The following is a 19,109-nucleotide window of genomic DNA, read 5'->3' as shown; positions in this document are numbered from 1 at the left end:
ATGATTGGGCTGATCACAGTGATTTGCGCTCGTTTACAGAGGGGATTGGGCCAATCACAGTGATCAGAGCTTGTTTACAGGTGGGACTGGGCAGATCTCAGTGATCAGAGCTCGTTTACAGACAGGATTGGGCATGTTTGGTCACCCAGCTTTCCCAGTCCCAGATCCCTGCAAACCCAAGGAAAAAAGAGCACTGTAAAAAACACCTGTTTGCTTACGACCCTAATAAGGAAGAGTAACAATGATGGATCCAAGACGATTGTAATCATCTGGAGGGCTGCAGGTTGTGGTTGTGCACCATTGCCTTAGGCTACTGTTTACATGCTGCCTATTTATCCAGTGTAGCTGACTAAATGAGAAGACACTCTGCAGTGTATACGCTATGTGTGAATTTCACCTTCCCGTCTGGCTCATGCTCTGCCGGTAGCAGCTGTGAGAGGAGAGGAGGGGGCTTCTCGCTGCTATCACATAAGCGGCCTGGTGTTATGACATCTTCCAACTGTACGCCTTAAATATTCGAAGCAATATTTGAGTTTTAGGGGGGGGAGGGGGGTAAATCTCACAGACAGCTGTAATTAGTTCCAGAGGGCAACAGCTGTCCCCCCCAGTGCCCCCCCCCATCCGAACAGCTGAGAGGGTTTTGGAGGGAAAAACAGGAACTGTGTTTTCTGTCAAAATTAACGACCTGACAAGGGCGGCGGGGGCGGGGAACGGGGCGAAACATGAGTTTTATGATTCGGTCCGAGCCTCTAATATACGCCATTGGATTTTTTTTTAATCTGGAGACCCCTTTGCAGGGTTTCCCTCCTAATTGTAAATCAAAGCGAGGACGGGGGTGCAGAAACATAAATTCATTAGAAGCCATAAAAGCCTCTCACGGATTTCAGCTCCGGCCTGCGAGCCGCGGATATGGAGACGTCCCAGTGTGGAAAGTCGCCGGCAATTAATAGGCTGAAGGCTTTGTGTGTTTTTTCTTCGTTCCAGATTGAATCTCGCGTTTCACTGTAATTCCTCAGTGGCCGAGGTGAGATGTTTCGGCAATAGGAACGCGTGTTGCGTATATTCGCCGATGCTAATAAACCGCGTCAGGTCAAAGAGGCCGGTTAATTGGCGCATTAAATGGGCCGCACTGTGGGAGTAAGGTGGAAAAAAAAAAGTATCTACACTGTGACCTTGTCCTGGTGTCGATTACTGGTCCCAGGCATGTATACATGGGGCTCAGAGGGCAGTACACAGAATTTAACCCCTGAAATGGATCCTTAAAGGGGTTATCCAGATTCAAACAGCACCATACCTGTCCTCAGGTTGTGTGTGGTATTAAAGGGGTAGTTCACCAAAAATGTTTTTCTTTCAAATCAACTGGTGCCAGAAAGTTATATAGATTTGTAATTAATTCCTATAAAAAAAAATCTCAAGTCTTCCAGTACTCATCAGCTGCTGCATGTCCTGCAGGAAGTGGTGTATTCTTTTCAGTCTGGAGAGCAGAAGAGGTTTTTTGTTTCAATATATTTTATTGGATTTTTTTAATAAGAATTTTTGAAAACAATAGTACAACAAATGTAACAAGTCATACATATAGAATGAAAAAGAAAGCAATTATGAAATATTTGATGCTGCTCTGCACAGTTCCTGACATGGACAGAGGTGGCAGCAGAGAGCACTGTGTCAGACTGGAAAGAACACACCACTTCCTGCATGACATACAGCAGCTGATAAGTATTGGAATACTTGAGATTTTTTCAATAGGAGTAAACTACAAATCTCTGGCACTTTTTGGCACCAGTTGATTTAAAATATTTTTTTTGGGTGAACAGCCCCTTCAAAATTCAAGAGTGGCGCTGTTTCTGGAAGTGAGAATCTATGGTTTTATAATCCTGGATAACCCATTTAAAGGAGTTTTCTACTTTTCAGTCAGTAATAGTTTTACAATTTTCAAATACATTTTGCATCCAAATTTCTAATCAATTTTAAAAGGGGTTGTCCAAGATTAGTACAATATAGCTGCTTCCTTCCAGAAACAGCACCCCTCTTGTCCTCAGGCTGTATGTGGTATTGCAATTCTGTTCCACTGAAGTGAATCGAGCTGAATTGTAACATTACACACAACCTGAGGACAGGAGTGGCACTGTTTTTGGAGGAAAGTAGCTGTTCTTTTCCTAATTCTGGATAACCCCTTTAAATATACAGTCTGATCTGTCAGCATCAGGAGGAGCTGAACTTTGAAGCTTACATGTTCCGAACCATTTTCTTAAAAAAAAAAAAAATCAACTGGAGTTGGGATCACAAGCATAAAGGCTCATTTACAAACTCTATATACCTGCACACTCGGCTACACCGAGCTTCATTTGTGCTTAAATGGAAACTAAGGATCAGGTATATTGAAAACTGAGTCGGGATTCTCACTCACATGTCCAGGCATGATGGAAATTGTAGTTGTGTAACAGCTGTACGGCAGAAGGTTCTCCATCCCTGCTCTAGGGGCTTATGCATACTTATCATACACTGAGCTCAATAATAAAACTGTCTACAGTGAGCTCCCTCTAGTGGTGGCCATAGATATCCAAAATTTTATGCAGAGGATCTGTACAAAGACAAAAGGAGCACCGACCATCATATATATGTATATATATATATATATATGTATATATATATATTATATATATATATATATATATATATATATATATAAAGATGTATTAATGTATAGGCACGGCATGATGTGGAAAGATGTAGATGCCCTTTAAATGTGACTATGACTAAAAGCTTCTCCAGTCACTGACATGAGGTACAGTTACATCTAAGCCTCGGCAGGTTTTGCGTTCTCAGTAAGGTGACAGGAAGCAGGACTCTTGTGGGGGGGGGGGAGGTGTAACCTGATCCTGGCTCGGACTTGGCGCGATCCCAGGCCGTGATTATCTGACTTGTTGAGCAGGCCGCAGTATTAGGCAATAAAGCAAAATGAACAATAAACTGGAAAGCGCTTTCATTTTGCGAGTCCTCTGGTAATTCCTTTTATGTTGCAGTAGCTCTAGTGATGGGGCTTATGGCAATTCCCCTACTGTAACCAGTCTGCACGGAATCTCTCAGGTTGTCAGTGTGGAGGGGTCTCAGCAGAGGAGAGCACTAAGCTGGGGTTAAAGAGTAACTGTCCTATAATTGTCACTTTTCAGAAAACAATAAGTATCAATAGTACAAGAGATTTTAAGAAACTCTGTAATAGGTTTTATTAAGCAAAAGAGTTTCCTTCTGTACTCAAAAAGATGTTATCCTACCTCCCCCCTCACTTCAGAAGAAGCAGAATTTCTGTGTCTATTTTGCTCTATGGAGAGGGGAGGGGTCGAGGGGGTGAGTGAGCATGGAGAGGAGAAAAGGCAGCCTTGGAAAACACAACATCCTGCAATCTTCTCTCACTAAGCTCCTAGATAAGCAGTAACCTTTCTGACCTGTGAATCCAGCATTTTATGTGCCCAGACAGTCTGCAAACTGTATAGCTGCTTTTCTCCTCCCCCTGCCCTGCTCTACCCCTCCCCCCTCCATAGGTTATAATGGAGTCAGCAAACCCGTCTTCACTTTGCTCCTCTGTAATGAAGACGGCTTTGCCTGATTATGAACAGGTAAGAAGTGTGCGTGTGTGTGTGTGTGTATGTGTGTGTGTGTGTGTGTGTGTGGGGGGAGGGGTGAAGTGTGTGTGTGTGGGGGGGGGGGGGATGGATCAACAGCTTCTTAAGTACAGAAAGAGGATTTTTTGCCTAATAAAACCTATTACAGAGGTTTTTTTTAAATCGCTTGTACTATTGATTTCTGCAAAAATATTTTAAATGCCAGTTACACTTTAACTATAGATACACATGGGTTTACAAGTGACAGCTGCTTAAAGGGGAACTCCTGCCATTTCATATGGTATTAGGAGTTCATGCTGCTCTATGTACTATGACTGATGCCCCAGGAGTGGGGAAGAGTAGATGTTGGGCTGTGTTCCTGGTAACACAGCCTTTAAGTGCTTTGTAGGCGTCCTTCCTTGCTGCGCTGCCACCTGGGTTAGCATATGCACTAGCAGCCAGGATGGGGACCTGCAGTTCACACATTAACCCTCCCAGCATAACAGAGTGCAGAGACAGCCGGCCAGGGAGCTGTTTACATGAGCCATCATGGAAGGGAAGGTGGGGGGGGGGGAGAAAACAGATCACACACACTTATCTTCAGCAGAAAGCAGCAGACTCAGAACTGAGGGAAGGCGACTGAAGAGGTAAAGACATGTATGGAATAAATTGTTAGTCTCCAGGAGAGGGGATGATTAAACACGTATTATACCTCAGTGAAATACCACTTTAAAAGGGTTGTTCGTCAAAAAAAAAAGATTTTCTTTCAAATCAACTGGTGTCAGAAGGTGCCAGAGATTTGTAATTTACTTCTTTAAAAAATGTCAAGTCTTCCTGTACTTCCCAGCTGCTGCATGTCCTGCAGGAAGTGTTGTATTCTTTCCAGTCTGACACAGTGCTCTCTGCTGCCACCTCTGTCCATGTCAGGAACTGTCCAGAGCAGGTGAGGTTTTCTATGGGGATTTACTGCTGCTCTGGACAGTTCCTGACATGGACAGAGGTGGCAGCAGAGAGCACTGTGTCAGACTTGAGAGAATAAATCACTTCTTTCAGGACATACAGCAGCTGAATGAACAACTGGAATTTTTTTTACAAGTAAACTACAAACCTCTGGCCCTTTCTGGCACTAGTTGACTTCATAGAATTTTTTGGGGTGAACAACCCCTTTAAGCACTGCTCTCACCTTATCGCTAATAAAGAGCTGCGGTTTCTCAATTATGGCCTTAAAATTGGGCCTATGATGGAGGGAACATTTATAGCATAAAATCCTTGAAAATGTTACCTGGCAGTCTCAGGTCACTCACCTGGGGGGCTCTTTCTCCTGGAAAGGGTTGAAAGCCAGAAGGGAGGTTGCTGTGGGGTCATTTGCTAGTAGCTTCCCAGCAAGATGTATTATCCATTCGTTCTGTTCATACGTCTGAGAGGATAGAAGAAAGATCAGATACAGCGACTTCAGTCGTGTCAGTAACATATAGTCGTGTCAATAAACAGTCCGATCAATAAACTTTCTAAAAATCAACCAAAACATTAATAAAAATATAAAACCTTTCCCTTTTTCTTTTTCATCTGCTAATCAATGGTGTAAAGGCTGCAGAGAGTACCTGTCACACACATCTATTTATGTGTCTTCTTCCATAAGGTATCCTGGAAAAAGTGGGGTGATTGTGATGTGCAACTAAATTGTTCAAGTTTCCACAACTTTTACAAACTTCTCTGCCATCTTCCTCCTTTGCACATGTAATACATAGTACAGTGTTTCCCCCAAAAATTATCTTGGGTGCGTGGCATGACGTTTATTGAGCCATGACCTCGGGCGTGTGGTGTGACGTTCAGCGGGCCATGACCTTGGGCGTGCGGTGGGACTTTCGGCTGGCTGTGACCTCGGGTGTGTGGTGGGATGTTTGGCGGGGTGTGCGGCAGGACATGACCTCGGACATGAGGCTGGCTGTGACCCCGGGCGTGTGGCGTGATGTTCGGGGGGGATGTGCGGCAGGACATGACCTGGGGCATGCGGTGTGACGTTCGTCCGGCCTGGGCATACAGCGGGACGTGACCTTGGGTGTGCAGAGGGACGTGACCTCAGGCATGCGGTGAGACATTTGGCTGGTTGTGACCTTGGGTGTGCGGAGGGACGTGTCCTCGGGTGTGCGGTGGGACGTTTGGCGGGGTGTGACCTCGGGTGTGCGGTGGGACGTTTGGCTGGCTGTGACCTCGGGTGTGTGGTGGGACATTTGGCTGGCTGTGACCTCGGGCATGCGGCATGACGTTCGGCGGGATATGCTGCAGGATGTGACCTGGGGCATGTGGCAGGACATGGGGGCCATTGACCAGCAGTATGCCTGCGCAGGGGCTGGTGGTGGAGGGTAGCAGAGGGTACCGGCATGGTGGCGGCGGAGGTCTTACATTCGGGGGGGGGGGCCTTATTTTCGGACGATGTCTTCTTTTCAGGGTTTGCAGCGTCCTTTAACATATCAGGGGAAACAGCTCAGAAACCTGCAGTGTTTGGCGTCCATCCCCTCACAGCTGTAATTCCCTATACAGGCTGAAGTTCTCCCTCTCTATAAAGCGGTTTATATATATGTAACACAAGGCAGCCTGGGAATAGTCTCACAGAGTAGACAACAGAGAGACATTATTAGAAGAGTTCTTTACAGTCTGGTTTTGCAAGAGCCCAATGCATTATTAAAGTGAGCGCCACCTGGTGGTGAGCTGTGGGCATTGCACGAGCACCTGGTGTAAATAAGCCGCCGCCTGCTGCCGTTTCTGCCTCAGCAAGCACCAATAATGTATTAAATTTCATTTTTATTTCCAAATAAACCTTAATTTCCTCCCATTTTGTCCCGCCGGTAGCTTTCCTGCGCTGCTCTCCAGCTCGGTTACATCATTCGCAGCGCTGCACATCGTGCCCAGAGAGTGAGAGGTCCGGGGCCCGCTGTGCCGTAGCAGGACTGGCATGGCTCCACTCGGGGTGAATGACTCACGCTGAGCCCCATCCCAGCGGGCACAGAGAAGTGAGAGCCAGTTCTGCAGACAAGGAGACGTGTTTATGGCGGCAGCGGATTCCCCTGCCGATACATGGAGACACGGCTATGGATCTCGGGGTGGGATGTGTGTCAGGGCGCTGCCCATGGTGCCGACATTCGCTCCTTGGTTGGTTTACGATGTGACTCCGGCTACTCTCTTTCCACACCGGTAGTCTGGGCAGATACATTAGCGCCTCTTCTTACTTGGTGGAGGGCACTGCCAATTATTAACCATGGACACTGGCTGGCAGCATTAGTATACAGCCCAGGAGAATGGGTTCCTCTCCAGGTATAATGGCCGTATCTTGAAATGCAGCGCTGAGCCTTATTTCAATGCAGCCACTCATTCTATGGTCTTAAAGGGGTACTCCTTAATTAACCGGTGTCAGAAAATTTCAAAATCTCCAGTCTTCCAGTACTTATCAGCTGCTGTATGTCCCGCAAGAAGTGGTGTATTCTTTCCAGTCTGACACAGTTCTCTCTGCTGCCACTTCTGTCCATGTCAGGAACTGTCCAGAGCAGCAGCAAATCCCCATAGAAAACCTCTTCTGTTCTGGACAGTTCCTGACACGGACAGAGGTGGCAGCACAGAGCACTGTGTCAGACTGGAAAGAATACACCACTTCCTGGAGGACATACGGCAGCTGATAAGTACTGGAAGACTAGAGATTTTTAGATAGAAGCAAATTACAAATCAATATAAACTTTCTGAAACAAAAAAAAAATTCACTGGCTTACCCCTTTAACCTCTTCCTCGCCAAAGATGATCTGGCTTATATGTGGGATACATGTGGGATGATGGGAGTCAAGAGGTTTTATAAACTGGTTCTGTATTAAAATGGGACCTCCCCTTCTTAGTACAGACCCCAATGCGAACAGGGACCTTACCCTCTCCTTCTCCTGGATACTATGAGAGTAACCAGTCGCTGCAGCAGTGTTCCCCAACCTGTGGCAAAACTACAACTCCCATCATGCCCCTTGACTAGATCTAACTGGACCAAAAGACACTGTTGCCCTCTACCACCCCCCATTTGGATTGAGGCTCCCGTTACATTGACCACAGCCGGTGGTATGCCAGGGGTACCCCAGTGTTTATGTTCTAGGCCCCACACATGGACTCCATTATCGATGAGCGAATGCTAGAAGCCGTGAAATGCTGTGTGGGTCGGTGAGCTATCGGCGGAGCTGCGAGCACATTGTTAGTCAGGGTGGTGCGGGAGCAGTCAGATGCTGCTGGCTTGTGTCAGGATGTGAGGTGTGAATTAGACTGGCAGAAGGCGAGACAGTGAAACACTGCTGCATTGTTCAGAGCGCACGTTCCTGACTGGCAGCGGCAATCCCAGCCCCGTGCACGGCCATCAGGCCTGGATCTGCAGTAGCTGGGGGGGCTCACCCTCTGGGGGCCCCCCTCACCACAGCCCGTGTCTAATCTATAGCCATAGGAGCCTCTTATAACTTATTAAAGTCTGTGCAAATAAAGCTTAGAGAGTCCAGAATGCTTTGTGTATCACAGTCAGTCCAGTAGATGCCTCTTATAGTGTATTGTATATAGGCCAGGAGAGCAGAGGGATGGCATCAGGCTCTCCAGAATGGAATGGAAGCAGGTTTCCATTCACTGACAGCCTGAAAATTTGGGAGGAAACCTGTTAAACTTAACTTTTTTTTTTCAATGTAGTTATTAGTACAATCAGTTTCTGGGAAAGCAGGGTGACAACCAACCACTGGCTCCTCGCCCTGCCAATCACCCTTATGGCTTTGGCCACAAGAGGCCGCTCTCTCCCCCCTGCACCCCAGAGAGAAGATGCATGCATTGGGGCAGGGGGTGGCATTTAACTATCAGGAGGATTACCTACAGGGGGAAGCCTTCTACATGGGGGATACTGCCTTCTGGGGGACAAACTAACTACCAGGGAGATGGCTACATGGGCATACTACCTACTGGGTGGGATTGTGCTGGGATATGTAGTACACATCAGACAGTCCTCCATCTGCTGTAGAGAGAGTTATTGAAGGACTTTCAGGGCTGATGGTTATGACCCATAGATTGCAGCCACCAGGACCCTCCACACATCCATCACTTTTATTAATGAATTGTCCTCTCAGACACTACAACTCCCAGCATTCCCTGAGAGCTTCATAGGTGTAGGGCATTCTGAGAGTTGTGAATCACAAGGAAGTTGTGGACACAGATGATTCCAGGATAGGAGCGGTCAGCGCGCTGCTTTTCGCTGGTTCTTCATTGGTGGGCCCCCAGGAAAAATTCCTTTGGTGGGCCCCCAGGATGAGTTCCTCTGGTGGGCCCCCAGGATGAGTTCCTCTGGTGGGCCCCCAGGATGAGTTCCTCTGGTGGGACCACAGGATGAGTTCCTCTGGTGGGCCCCCAGGATGAGTTCCTCTGGTGGGCCCCCAGGATGAGTTCCTCTGGTGGGCCCCCAGGATGAGTTCCTCTGGTGGGCCCCCAGGATGAGTTCCTCTGGTGGGCCCCCAGGATGAGTTTCTCTGGTGGGCCCTCAGGATCAGTTCCTCTGGTGGGCCCCCTGGATCAGTTCCCATGGTGGGCCCCAGGATCAGTTCCTTTAGTGGGCCCCAGGATCAGTTCCTCTGGTGGGCCCCCTAGATCAGTTCCTCTGGTGGGCCCCCTGGATCAGTTCCTCTGGTGGGCCCTCAGGATCAGTTCCTCTGGTGGGCCCCCTGGATCAGTTCCTCTGGTGGGCCCCCAGGATCAGTTCCTCTATACTTCCCTATCACTTGTTACCTTCACATAACAGAAGACAAATGTACATACACTTGGTATTGTCACTATTACTGCAATGGTGCCAACCGGCGACTGACACAGTGACCCCTGACCCTACAGCTACAGGCTCCACAGCATAAATAAGAAGCTTTGGCTAAATATTTCTCTTGTCCACGCCCGGCCATACCCAGCACTCCCATACTGCTACCATTAATCTAATGCCCCCCCATGTGTGTCTCCCCGGGAGCCCCCCATAAACTCAGGAGGTGCTGTTATTGCTGGACACGTTCCTGCACTGTAAATAGGACTGACGTCCACGCCGCGGGACCCTCCGAGTAGTAATAGGGATTTATTTAACCCTTTCTACAAATACTGGGATCATATCTATTCAACTGGTATAAAATTATTAGATCAGTACATCTAATCCCCTACCCATTCATCTACTGTCTGTCTCTTTATACGCAGTGTGTAATATTGCACCTCTGACCCAGGCACTTCTGAAGAGCTGAGCTGCAATACCAGACACAACCATAGACAATGTGGGGGCGCTCTTTCTGACATTTTTCTAATCCTGCTGGAGGTCACCCAGGTCTCCAGCACAGCCATGATGGGGTGCTTCAATGGTTCAGACCTACACCCATCGTACACAAAATGAGCTCCTACCCCTTTAAATGTATCTGTTTGCTGTGTACATATTGGATCAGGGACGCAGATTTGCATTATAGCCAATGGCAACACAGTCGCCCTCATATTACTACATTCCTCTGACATGTAGGTAGTGTACACAGAGGATATCTACTGCATATATTAGTCACCTTAGCATGGAAAGTTCTTTTAAGAAACTTCCATAACAGAAGCACAGACCCCCCCCCCCCCTCCTGCCATCATGGAACCTCAGCCCCGCAGGGTGGTAAATAATCCCTTATACACAGGGCGGTGAGCTTGTATATTTGCAGTGGGATTAGCGAGTGGTTGTTTGTGGGGTAAACAGCGCTCCCCTACCGGATCCTGAAAGCCCCATTTGTCTGGAGGTGTTTTCACTAGCAGTGATAGGAGCAGCAGAGAGAGCCAAAACTCTGCAGAGCGAGCAGCACGAGGTGGTGAGAGTCCCTGCACAAACACCGCTGTACGCCAGGACCATGCAGAGCAAGGGGGAGCCTGGCTGCTCCACAACTACCCCCAACATCCGGGCTCTCATCCTCACTTGCATAATGAGATTAAAGGGGTAGTTCAGCAGAGAAAAAAAAAAGTCTCAAGTATTCCAGTACTTATCAGCTGCTGTATGTCCTGCAGGAAGTGGTGTATTCTTTCCAGTCTGCAGAGCAAGAGAGGTTTCTATGGGGATTTGCTGCTGCAGAGGTGGCAGCAGAGAGCACTGTGTCCGACTGGAAAGAATACACCACTCCCTGCAGGACATACAGCAGCTGATAAGTACTGGAAGACTTGAGTTTTTTTTATGAGAATTAAAAAACAAATCTATATAAAGAAAATACATTTTGGTGAACAACCCATTCAATATCTGGTCCAGAAACCTTTGTTTGCAGTTACAGAGGTCGGACGTTTCCTGGACTTCTTGACCAGTTTTACAGACACTGCGGAAGGGATTGTGTCCCCCTCCTCCACACACATCATCTCCACATCTTTCAGGTTTCAGGGCTTTGGCTGGGTAACATTATGTTTCAGTTCCCTCCAAAAATTTCCTATTGGGTTCTGGTGTGGAGATTGTCTAGGCTGCTACAGGACCTTCAATTGCTTCTTACGGAGCTGCTCCTTATTTGTGCCGGCTGTGTCTCCTCCTTAGTTGTCCCGGCTGTGTGTTTCCTCCTTAGTTGTCCAGGCTGTGTCTCCTCCTTAGTTGTCCCGGCTGTGTGTTTCCTCCTTAGTTGTCCCGGCTGTGGGTTTCCTCCTTAGTTGTCCCGGCTGTGTGTCCTCCTTAGTTGTTCCGGCTGTGTGTTTCCTCCTTAGTTGTCCTGTGTGTTTCCTCCTTAGTTGTCCCGGCTGTGTGTTTCCTCCTTAGTTGTCCCGGCTGTGTGTTTCCTCCTTAGTTGTCCCGGCTGTGTGTTTCCTCCTTAGTTGTCCCGGCTGTGTGTTTCCTCCTTAGTTGTCCCGGCTGTTTGTTTCCTTCTTAGTTGTCCCGGCTGTGTCTCCTCCTTAGTTGTCCCGGCTGTGTGTTTCCTCCTCAGTTGTCCTGGCTGTGTGTTTCCTCCTTAGCTGTCCTGTGTGTTTCCTCCTCAGTTGTCCCGGCTGTGTGTTTCCTCCTTAGTTGTCCTGTGTGTTTCCTCCTTAGTTGTCCCTGCTGTGTGTTTCCTCCTTAGCTGTCCTGTGTGTTTCCTCCTTAGTTGTCCCTGCTGTGGGTTTCCCCCTTAGTTGTCCCGGCTGTGTGTTTCCTCCTTAGTCGTCCTGGCTGTGTGTTTCCTCCTTAGTTGTCCCGGCTGTGGGTTTCCTCCTTAGTTGTCCCGGCTGTGGGTTTCCTCCTTAGTTGTCCCGGCTGTGTGTTTCCCCCTTAGTTGTCCCGGCTGTGTGTTTCCTCCTTAGTTGTCCCGGCTGTGGGTTTCCTCCTTAGTTGTCCCGGCTGTGTCTCCTCCTTAGTTGTCCTGGCTGTGTCTCCTCCTTAGTTGTCCTGGCTGTGTTTCCTCCTTAGTTGTCCCGGCTGTGTGTTTCCTCCTTAGTTGTCCTGTGTGTTTCCTCCTTAGTTGTCCCGGCTGTGTGTTTCCTCCTTAGTTGTCCTGTGTGTTTCCTTCTTAGTTGTCCCGGGTGTGTGTTTCCTCTTTAGTTGTCCTGGCTGTGTGTTTCCTCCTTAGTTGTCCCGGCTGTGTGTTTCCTCCTTAGTTGTCCCGGCTGTGTGTTTCCTCCTTAGTTGTCCTGGCTGTGTGTTTCCTCCTTAGATGTCCCGGCTGTGTGTTTCCTCCTTAGTTGTCCTGGCTGTGTGTTTCCTTCTTAGTTGTCCCGGCTGTGTGTTTCCTCCTTAGTTGTCCCAGCTGTGTGTTTCCTCCTTAGTTGTCCAGGCTGTGGGTTTTCTCCTTAGTTGTCCCTTCTGTGTGTCTCCTCCTTAGTTGTCCTGTGTGTTTCCTCCTTAGTTGTCCCTGCTGTGTGTTTCCTCCTTAGCTGTCCTGTGTGTTTCCTCCTTAGTTGTCCCGGCTGTGTGTTTCCCCCTTAGTTGTCCCGGCTGTGTGTTTCCTCCTTAGTTGTCTCGGCTGTGGGTTTCCTCCTTAGCTGTCCTGTGTGTTTCCTCCTTAGTTGTCCCGGCTGTGTGTTTCCTCCTTAGTTGTCCCTGCTGTGGGTTTCCTCCTTAGTTGTTCCGGCAGTGTGTTTCCTCCTTAGTTGTCCCGGCTGTGTGTTTCCTCCTCAGTTGTCCCGGCTGTGTGTTTCCTCCTTAGTTGTTCCGGCTGTGTGTTTCCTCCTTAGTTGTCCCGGCTGTGTGTTTCCTCCTTAGTTGTCCCGGCTGTGTCTTTCCTCCTTAGTTGTCCCGGCTGTGTGTTTCCTCCTTAGTTGTCCTGTGTGATTCCTCCTTAGTTGTCCCGGCTGTGTGTTTCCTCCTTAGCTGTCCTGTGTGTTTCCTCCTTAGTTGTCCCTGCTGTGTGTTTCCTCCTTAGCTGTCCTGTGTGTTTCCTCCTTAGTTGTCCCGGCTGTGGGTTTCCTCCTTAGTTGTCCCGGCTGTGTGTTTCCCCCTTAGTTGTCCCGGCTGTGTGTTTCCTCCTTAGTTGTCCTGGCTGTGTGTTTCCTCCTCAGTTGTCCCGGCTGTGTGTTTCCTCCTTAGTTGTCCCGGTTGTGTGTTTCCTTCTTAGTTGTCCCGGCTGTGGGTTTCCTCCTTAGTTGTCCCGGCTGTGTGTTTCCCCCTTAGTTGTCCTGGCTGTGTGTTTCCTCCTTAGTTGTCCCGGCTGTGTGTTTCCTCCTTAGTTGTCCCGGCTGTGTTTCTCCTCCTTAGTTGTCCCGGCTGTGTTTCTCCTCCTTAGTTGTCCCGGCTGTGTGTTTCCTTCTTAGTTGTCCCGGCTGTGTGTTTCCTCCTTAGTTGTCCCGGCTGTGTGTTTCCTCCTTAGTTGTCCGGGCTGTGTGTTTCCTCCTTAGTTGTCCCTGCTGTTTGTTTCCTCCTTAGTTGTCCCGGCTGTGTGTTTCCTCCTTAGTTGTCCCGGTTGTGTGTTCCCTCCTTAGTTGTCCTGGCTGTGTGTTTCCTCCTTAGTTGTCCCGGCTGTGTTTCCTTCTTAGTTGTCCTGTGTGTCTCCTCCTTAGTTGTCCTGGCTGTGTGTTTGGGGTCATTGTCAGCTGGAGGACCCCGCCACCACCCATCTTCACTGCTCTTACCCTATTCCACGGAACGATTATCGTTCATAACACATAACACACGTGGGAACGGGAACGATATATGTAGTGTAACGATTATTTGCGGTCGTTACATGGTCGTTTAAAACGTTCGCTGGGGTGATCATGACCATACGACACACCTACTTTTTTAAAACCTTTTTACGAACGACTGAAAGATTTCTAATTTTACGAACCGATTAGCGAATTATCTTTCAAAGACCAACGATTATTTTTCCACATGCTGAAAAACAATTTTGAACGACTCACCAATGATTTTGCAGTTGTCATTCGCTGGTTTACAGCTATTCCACGGAACGATTATCGTTAACGAGCGGTCGTTGGAGCGAGTTTATGAACGATTATCGTTCCGTGGAATAGGGCCTTGAGGGAAAGAAGTTGTTGGGCAAAATCTGGCATTACATAGCCCACTCCATTCTTACTCTATATGTTGCACTCATCCTGTCTCCTTTACAGAAAATCCCTGAAGTATGATGTTTCCCCCCTATGCTTCACAGATGGGACCGTTTTGGGGGTTGTAAGCATCCATCTTCTTCCTCCAAACATGATATGTGGAGTTGATACTAGAAAGTTCTATTCTGGTCTCATCTGACCACATGACCTTCTTCCATGCCTCCTCTGGATCATCCAGATGGTCACTGGTGACGTCACACAGGCTGGACCTGTGCTGATGTGAGCCGGGGGACCTTGCGTGCCCTGAAGATTATACTCCATGACGGCCTAGTGTTACTTATGGTAATCTGTGAGACTGTGTTTCCAGCTCTCTTAAGGTCATTGACCAGGTCCTAACGTGTAGTTCTGCGTTGTTTCCTTCTCACCAAGCTGCTTGCCTTTTGTCCTATAGCCCATCACAGCCTTGTGCAGGTCTATCATTTTGCCCCTAGTCTCCATATACAGCTCGTTGGCCTCAGCCACAGTGGAGAGGTTGGAGCGCGATTGTGTGTGTGGACAGGTGTTTATTATACAGGTAACAAGTTCAAACAGATGCAATTAATACAGGTGATGAGGTCAGAGTAGGAGGAGTGGCTATATATACACTGGAGCTAATCACTAACACCAGCAGCAGTCATATAACCCTTTCACTGCTGCAAAGTGAAAAAAACTGCAGCATTGGAATGGCTAAATGAGAGGTGCCGCACCTGTAAGCATCACTATGCAACATTGTTCTAATCTGAAAACCATGTAGTCAGTGGTTGTGCAGGCATGCTGGGAGTTGTAGTTGTGCAGCAGCTGGAGAGCCCCATGCTGGAGAACTCTGCTTTACTACATCAGTAACACAAGGATCTGTCCCAGGACCAGAACACAAGAACTGTATTGGACATGAAGAACAACAGGAGGCTCCTTACCTGGAAAGCTGCGAACCACATCAGCCAGTCCAGGCGGTAGTGATACGGCGATATGACGCAGGGACGGCGAGTCAGATTTCCAGGCTTGCACTTAAACTCATATTCCTCCCAAACAGCTTTGGGGTCATTGGGATCCAGACTGGACGTCCCCTGGATGATCACCTCCGTTCTATCCTTGGTGACACTGCATGAACAAAACAATAATGAAAAAAAACCCCACAAGACTGGGGTCTCCTATATAGGCCGGACGTAAATAACTAGGTTCATCCTTGGCTTCCTGGTTCATGAATATCTACAACAAAGACAAATGAAAACTGAGCCATCTTAAAAGGGGTTGTTCACCAAAATCTTTTTTCTTTCCATAAAAACTGTTGCCAGAAAGTGCCAGAGATTTGTAATTTACTTCTATTTAAAAAATCTTCCAGTACTTATCAGCTGCAGTACGTCCTACAGGAAGTGGTATATTCTTTTCAGTCTGACTCAATGCTCTCTGCTGCCACCTCTGTCCATGTTAGGAACTGTCCAGAGCAGTAGCAAATCCCAATAGAAAACCTCTCCTGCTCTCCAGACTGGAAAGAATACACCACTTATTGCAGGACATACAGCAGCTAATAAGTACTGGAATACACTGTGTTTTTTTTTTTTTTTTTAAATAGAAGTAAATTACAAATCTCTGGCACCAGTTGATAGAAAAGAAAAACATTTTCCTTTAAGATGCATGTACAGCCCTATTTCAGACACTTTCTCCCTATTCATCCTGAGCCTCCTGGTTCATAGATACAGTAGTATAATGAAATCTGTCAGTAAGTTCTCCATATCTAGAAAGGTCCATATGCTTAGACCACCAATGATCAGCTGTAATCTGTAAGTGTTCAATTTCCCTGCAGCGCCACCAGAGGAGGAATTAAGTATTACACAATGTCCATTCATATCAACAGGTTATCCTTGAAGTGAACGACAGGGTGGGTCCCCCAAGACACTTTTTATACCTCCTATCAAGGATCATCGGACTTTATGGAGTGAGGATAGGTGCCCAAGGTGTGGGGAGTATGGGGCTGATATCATTCATATACTTTGGTCATGTGGGAGTTTATATAATTTCTGGTGTGAGGTGTTAAAAAAAATGGAACAGAATCTAGGTTTGGTAATCCCACGCACCCCTCAATTGATAGTGTTGGGTGACACGGCAAAATTAAAGTTGACAACCAAGAAAAGGGTCTTCTTAAGGGTCTATTTTGTGCTAAATTGCTAATTGTACGTAACTGGTTATCTTCTAAAGTCCCTAGTATGGCTCAATGGCAAAGATGTATTTTGATTTATCAATGATGTTTTTTTTTTTTTTTCTTCTCCAGTGGATGGGTGGTTGTGGGAGGGGGGAGGGGGGTTATTTTTTTGGATAGCATAATTTATGTTAATTTGGTAGATTAGTTTTGTATATAGAGGGGATAAAGGGAAATAGATTGAAAATACAATTTTGGATGTCTCGGGAGTTAGGGTGTGGGGGTTAAGTTTGTTATAAGTTACTAGTTTTGTGATCTGTGGGTCGGTCTGGGGGACCCCTATTCAGGGGATTTTTGTTGGCTGTTGGGTTTAATTATGGTTTACTGTGATTTAGTGGGCGGGAGGGGAACTGTTGAGCTCATCGAGAGGTTTTGAGAGGATGCGATCGGACTGGTTCGGTTATGATGGGCCCTGCCGAGGAATTGAGTGAGATCTTTTCTCTTTTATTTATATATATTTTAATTTTTATTTGTTTTTGTTTTTTAAGATGATTGGAGGGATGTCTTATGAGGTCTGAAGTCTTCTGAGTGGGGACAGAAGCCAATGGACACTTCCAACTAATTTATTTACATAAATATGCGAACTCTCTGTTTAAAAAGGGTCCAGGGGAGTAGTAATGGCACAAAGGGTAAGTAGACAGATCCTGAGGGCTATGCGAAACCCTGGTCTTTTGGACGTGTCCAACAGATGAGACACGTGGTGGTAATTGTTGGATATTAGAGGTTCATTGTTGGTGAGCTTGGAAAACCTCGCAGAATTTAAGTAATATAAAAAAAAAAAGGATTATGGAAATATGTGTTTTGTATTTGTTCTTTTGTTTGTTTGTTTTGATGTTCTGGTTGTGGTTGTTGTGTGTTTTTTTTTTTGGAGTTTGGATTCTCTCTTCCCGGTAGTTTGTGTCTTCGGGCCGGATTGGTCGGTTCGCCATTTTGGAACTTTCGGGGGCTTGCGGTTCGTCCCCGGCGCACAATTCTAGTTTAAGGTTTAAGGCCTGGTTGTTTTGTTGATATGGACGGGGTCTCCCCACATTGGCCCACAGTATACTTAAATGTATTATATGAAAGGGTTTGGTTAGATATATTAGGAGGTGTTAAGTATTTACAGATATCACCCCTGCCTTGAGATGATAATTTTCCCTTTTCTGTAGTATGTTTTTGTATTTGGTATTGTAATTATTCTACTTTTTCTAAATATAAAAAAAAAAAAAAAAAAAAAAAGGATCATCGGACTTTCCTCTATGCTTTAAGAATTATCTAATACGACGTATTACAATGGGTTGGAAAAAGTGGACAACCCCTTTAAATTCCGGAAAGCTGAAAGGAGTGTACAGAGTGTCTGAGCGGGGTCTATATACTCGGTAAGAGCTGAGAGAAACTTCTCAGATTCTGCGTGTCGTGACCCCGGACCACAGGTGCAATGTCACACTAAGGTCACAAGCTGCGGAGGTCACATGCTGGTATACACTTATTGCTGCATCATATCGGGTGGTGGGAAGAGATGCCTCCTCTTTTCTTTTTTTTTTAACCCTTCTTCCCCCACCCTGTAATTTGGAGGGAGATAAGTCGTCAGCACTTAGGTGGTCCCTCCGGCCGATCACCAAGAGGGGTTAAGAGGCGCAAACATTATCCAACGCCAAAACAATCAACGGGGACGTCCAAAGAGGAGGACAGCGAGGTCTCCCCATTACCTAATGCTCTGACCGTGAACATCCTGTTATATGGGGGGGCAACAAAAGGGTTAAGCCTGGCACAGCAGTGCCATGTGGTCCCCAGGGCCCGTCTCGAGCGCGATTAAGAAATGGAACATTATCCCGGCAGATCTGAGGAGCGTAGATTGTGGGGGCCGCCCGCCCCCCGGCCGCACGTTTCATATGTAGCAGTGCAGGGTGAGTTATGGCCGTGGCTGGCAGCCCAGCGGTAACAAACACTTTGTAAATCAGGGACACCAAATTAGTAATAAAAGTTGGTTCCTACTGTGTGATTTCAGAGATGTCAGGTCCCACATACTCCCAGATTCATTACCGGCTGAATGCTTTTTTTTATTGGTTTACACAAGCTGGAATTACAAGAGGTCTCGGGGCTGGCGTCGCACTCGCTGGTCCTTCTCGCCGCCTGAAATCGGAACCGAGGACCGGAGAGAGGCTGTCCATGGCGGCCCGGAGAGCGGCGGGGTGCCCCGATTTGGCAGTCGTACCCTGGATTTAACCTGTTGTTGTACGTCCTGGAGAGAGGTCCTCAATACCAGCTATAGATGCCGGTTCTTAAAGCGATGGGAGGTTCAGTTCTTGTAGAGGACTTCAACCCTTGCCCTTTACAACTACAGCTCCCAGCATGCCCTGCAACCAGCACAATGTCCTGGAGCCTCTGGAGGGGATTATTTAATACTGCCTTTACTATGGCGCTCCTTCTACCTGTCCGGTGGAGTTTATCCCAGATCTGGCCTATCCTAATAGACATGCTGGACACTCTTCCTTACGTTACCTCTTGGGTTGTTTTACTTTACACCAGTATTGTGTGCTACAATAAAGGTGCAAATCATCATCAGTTCTGGTGCATATTAGCTTAGCCACCCCCCTTTTCTCCAAGCCCCACCCTATTTCATCTAAACCACACCCTTATCACTGTAAGCCATTCCCTTCTCCACACACACCATCTTTCCTCTAAGCCCCCCCTCTTTACTCATGTCACACTATTTGTTTTAATAACACCCTCTTTACTGTAAGTCACACCCCTTATTATGCCACACCCTCCTTACTCTAAGTCACACCCTACTTACTGCCACACCCCTTTCTCTAAACCAAACCTTCTTT

At 47.2% G+C, this 19,109-nt stretch overlaps 1 protein-coding gene across 2 annotated transcripts in view; it reads right to left on the bottom strand.

The window, feature by feature from the left end:
• Positions 1-19,109, bottom strand: part of LMF1 (lipase maturation factor 1) — a 192,355-nt gene that overhangs the window by 1,380 nt on the left and 171,866 nt on the right. For both annotated transcript variants that reach the window (XM_069982140.1, XM_069982139.1), the window contains 2 exons: positions 15,020-15,203; positions 4,904-5,016 (listed from right to left, as the gene is read on the bottom strand). In XM_069982140.1, coding sequence (XP_069838241.1) covers positions 4,904-5,016; positions 15,020-15,203 — 297 coding nt within the window. The remainder of the gene's footprint in view (positions 1-4,903; positions 5,017-15,019; positions 15,204-19,109) is intronic.

Source organism: Dendropsophus ebraccatus, chromosome 9 (genome assembly GCF_027789765.1).
Source record: "Dendropsophus ebraccatus isolate aDenEbr1 chromosome 9, aDenEbr1.pat, whole genome shotgun sequence".
In the NCBI taxonomy this organism is placed as follows: Eukaryota; Metazoa; Chordata; class Amphibia; order Anura; family Hylidae; genus Dendropsophus; species Dendropsophus ebraccatus.
The sequence above is the reverse complement of the archived record's forward strand: the minus strand, read 5'-3'. Positions and strand labels throughout refer to the sequence as shown.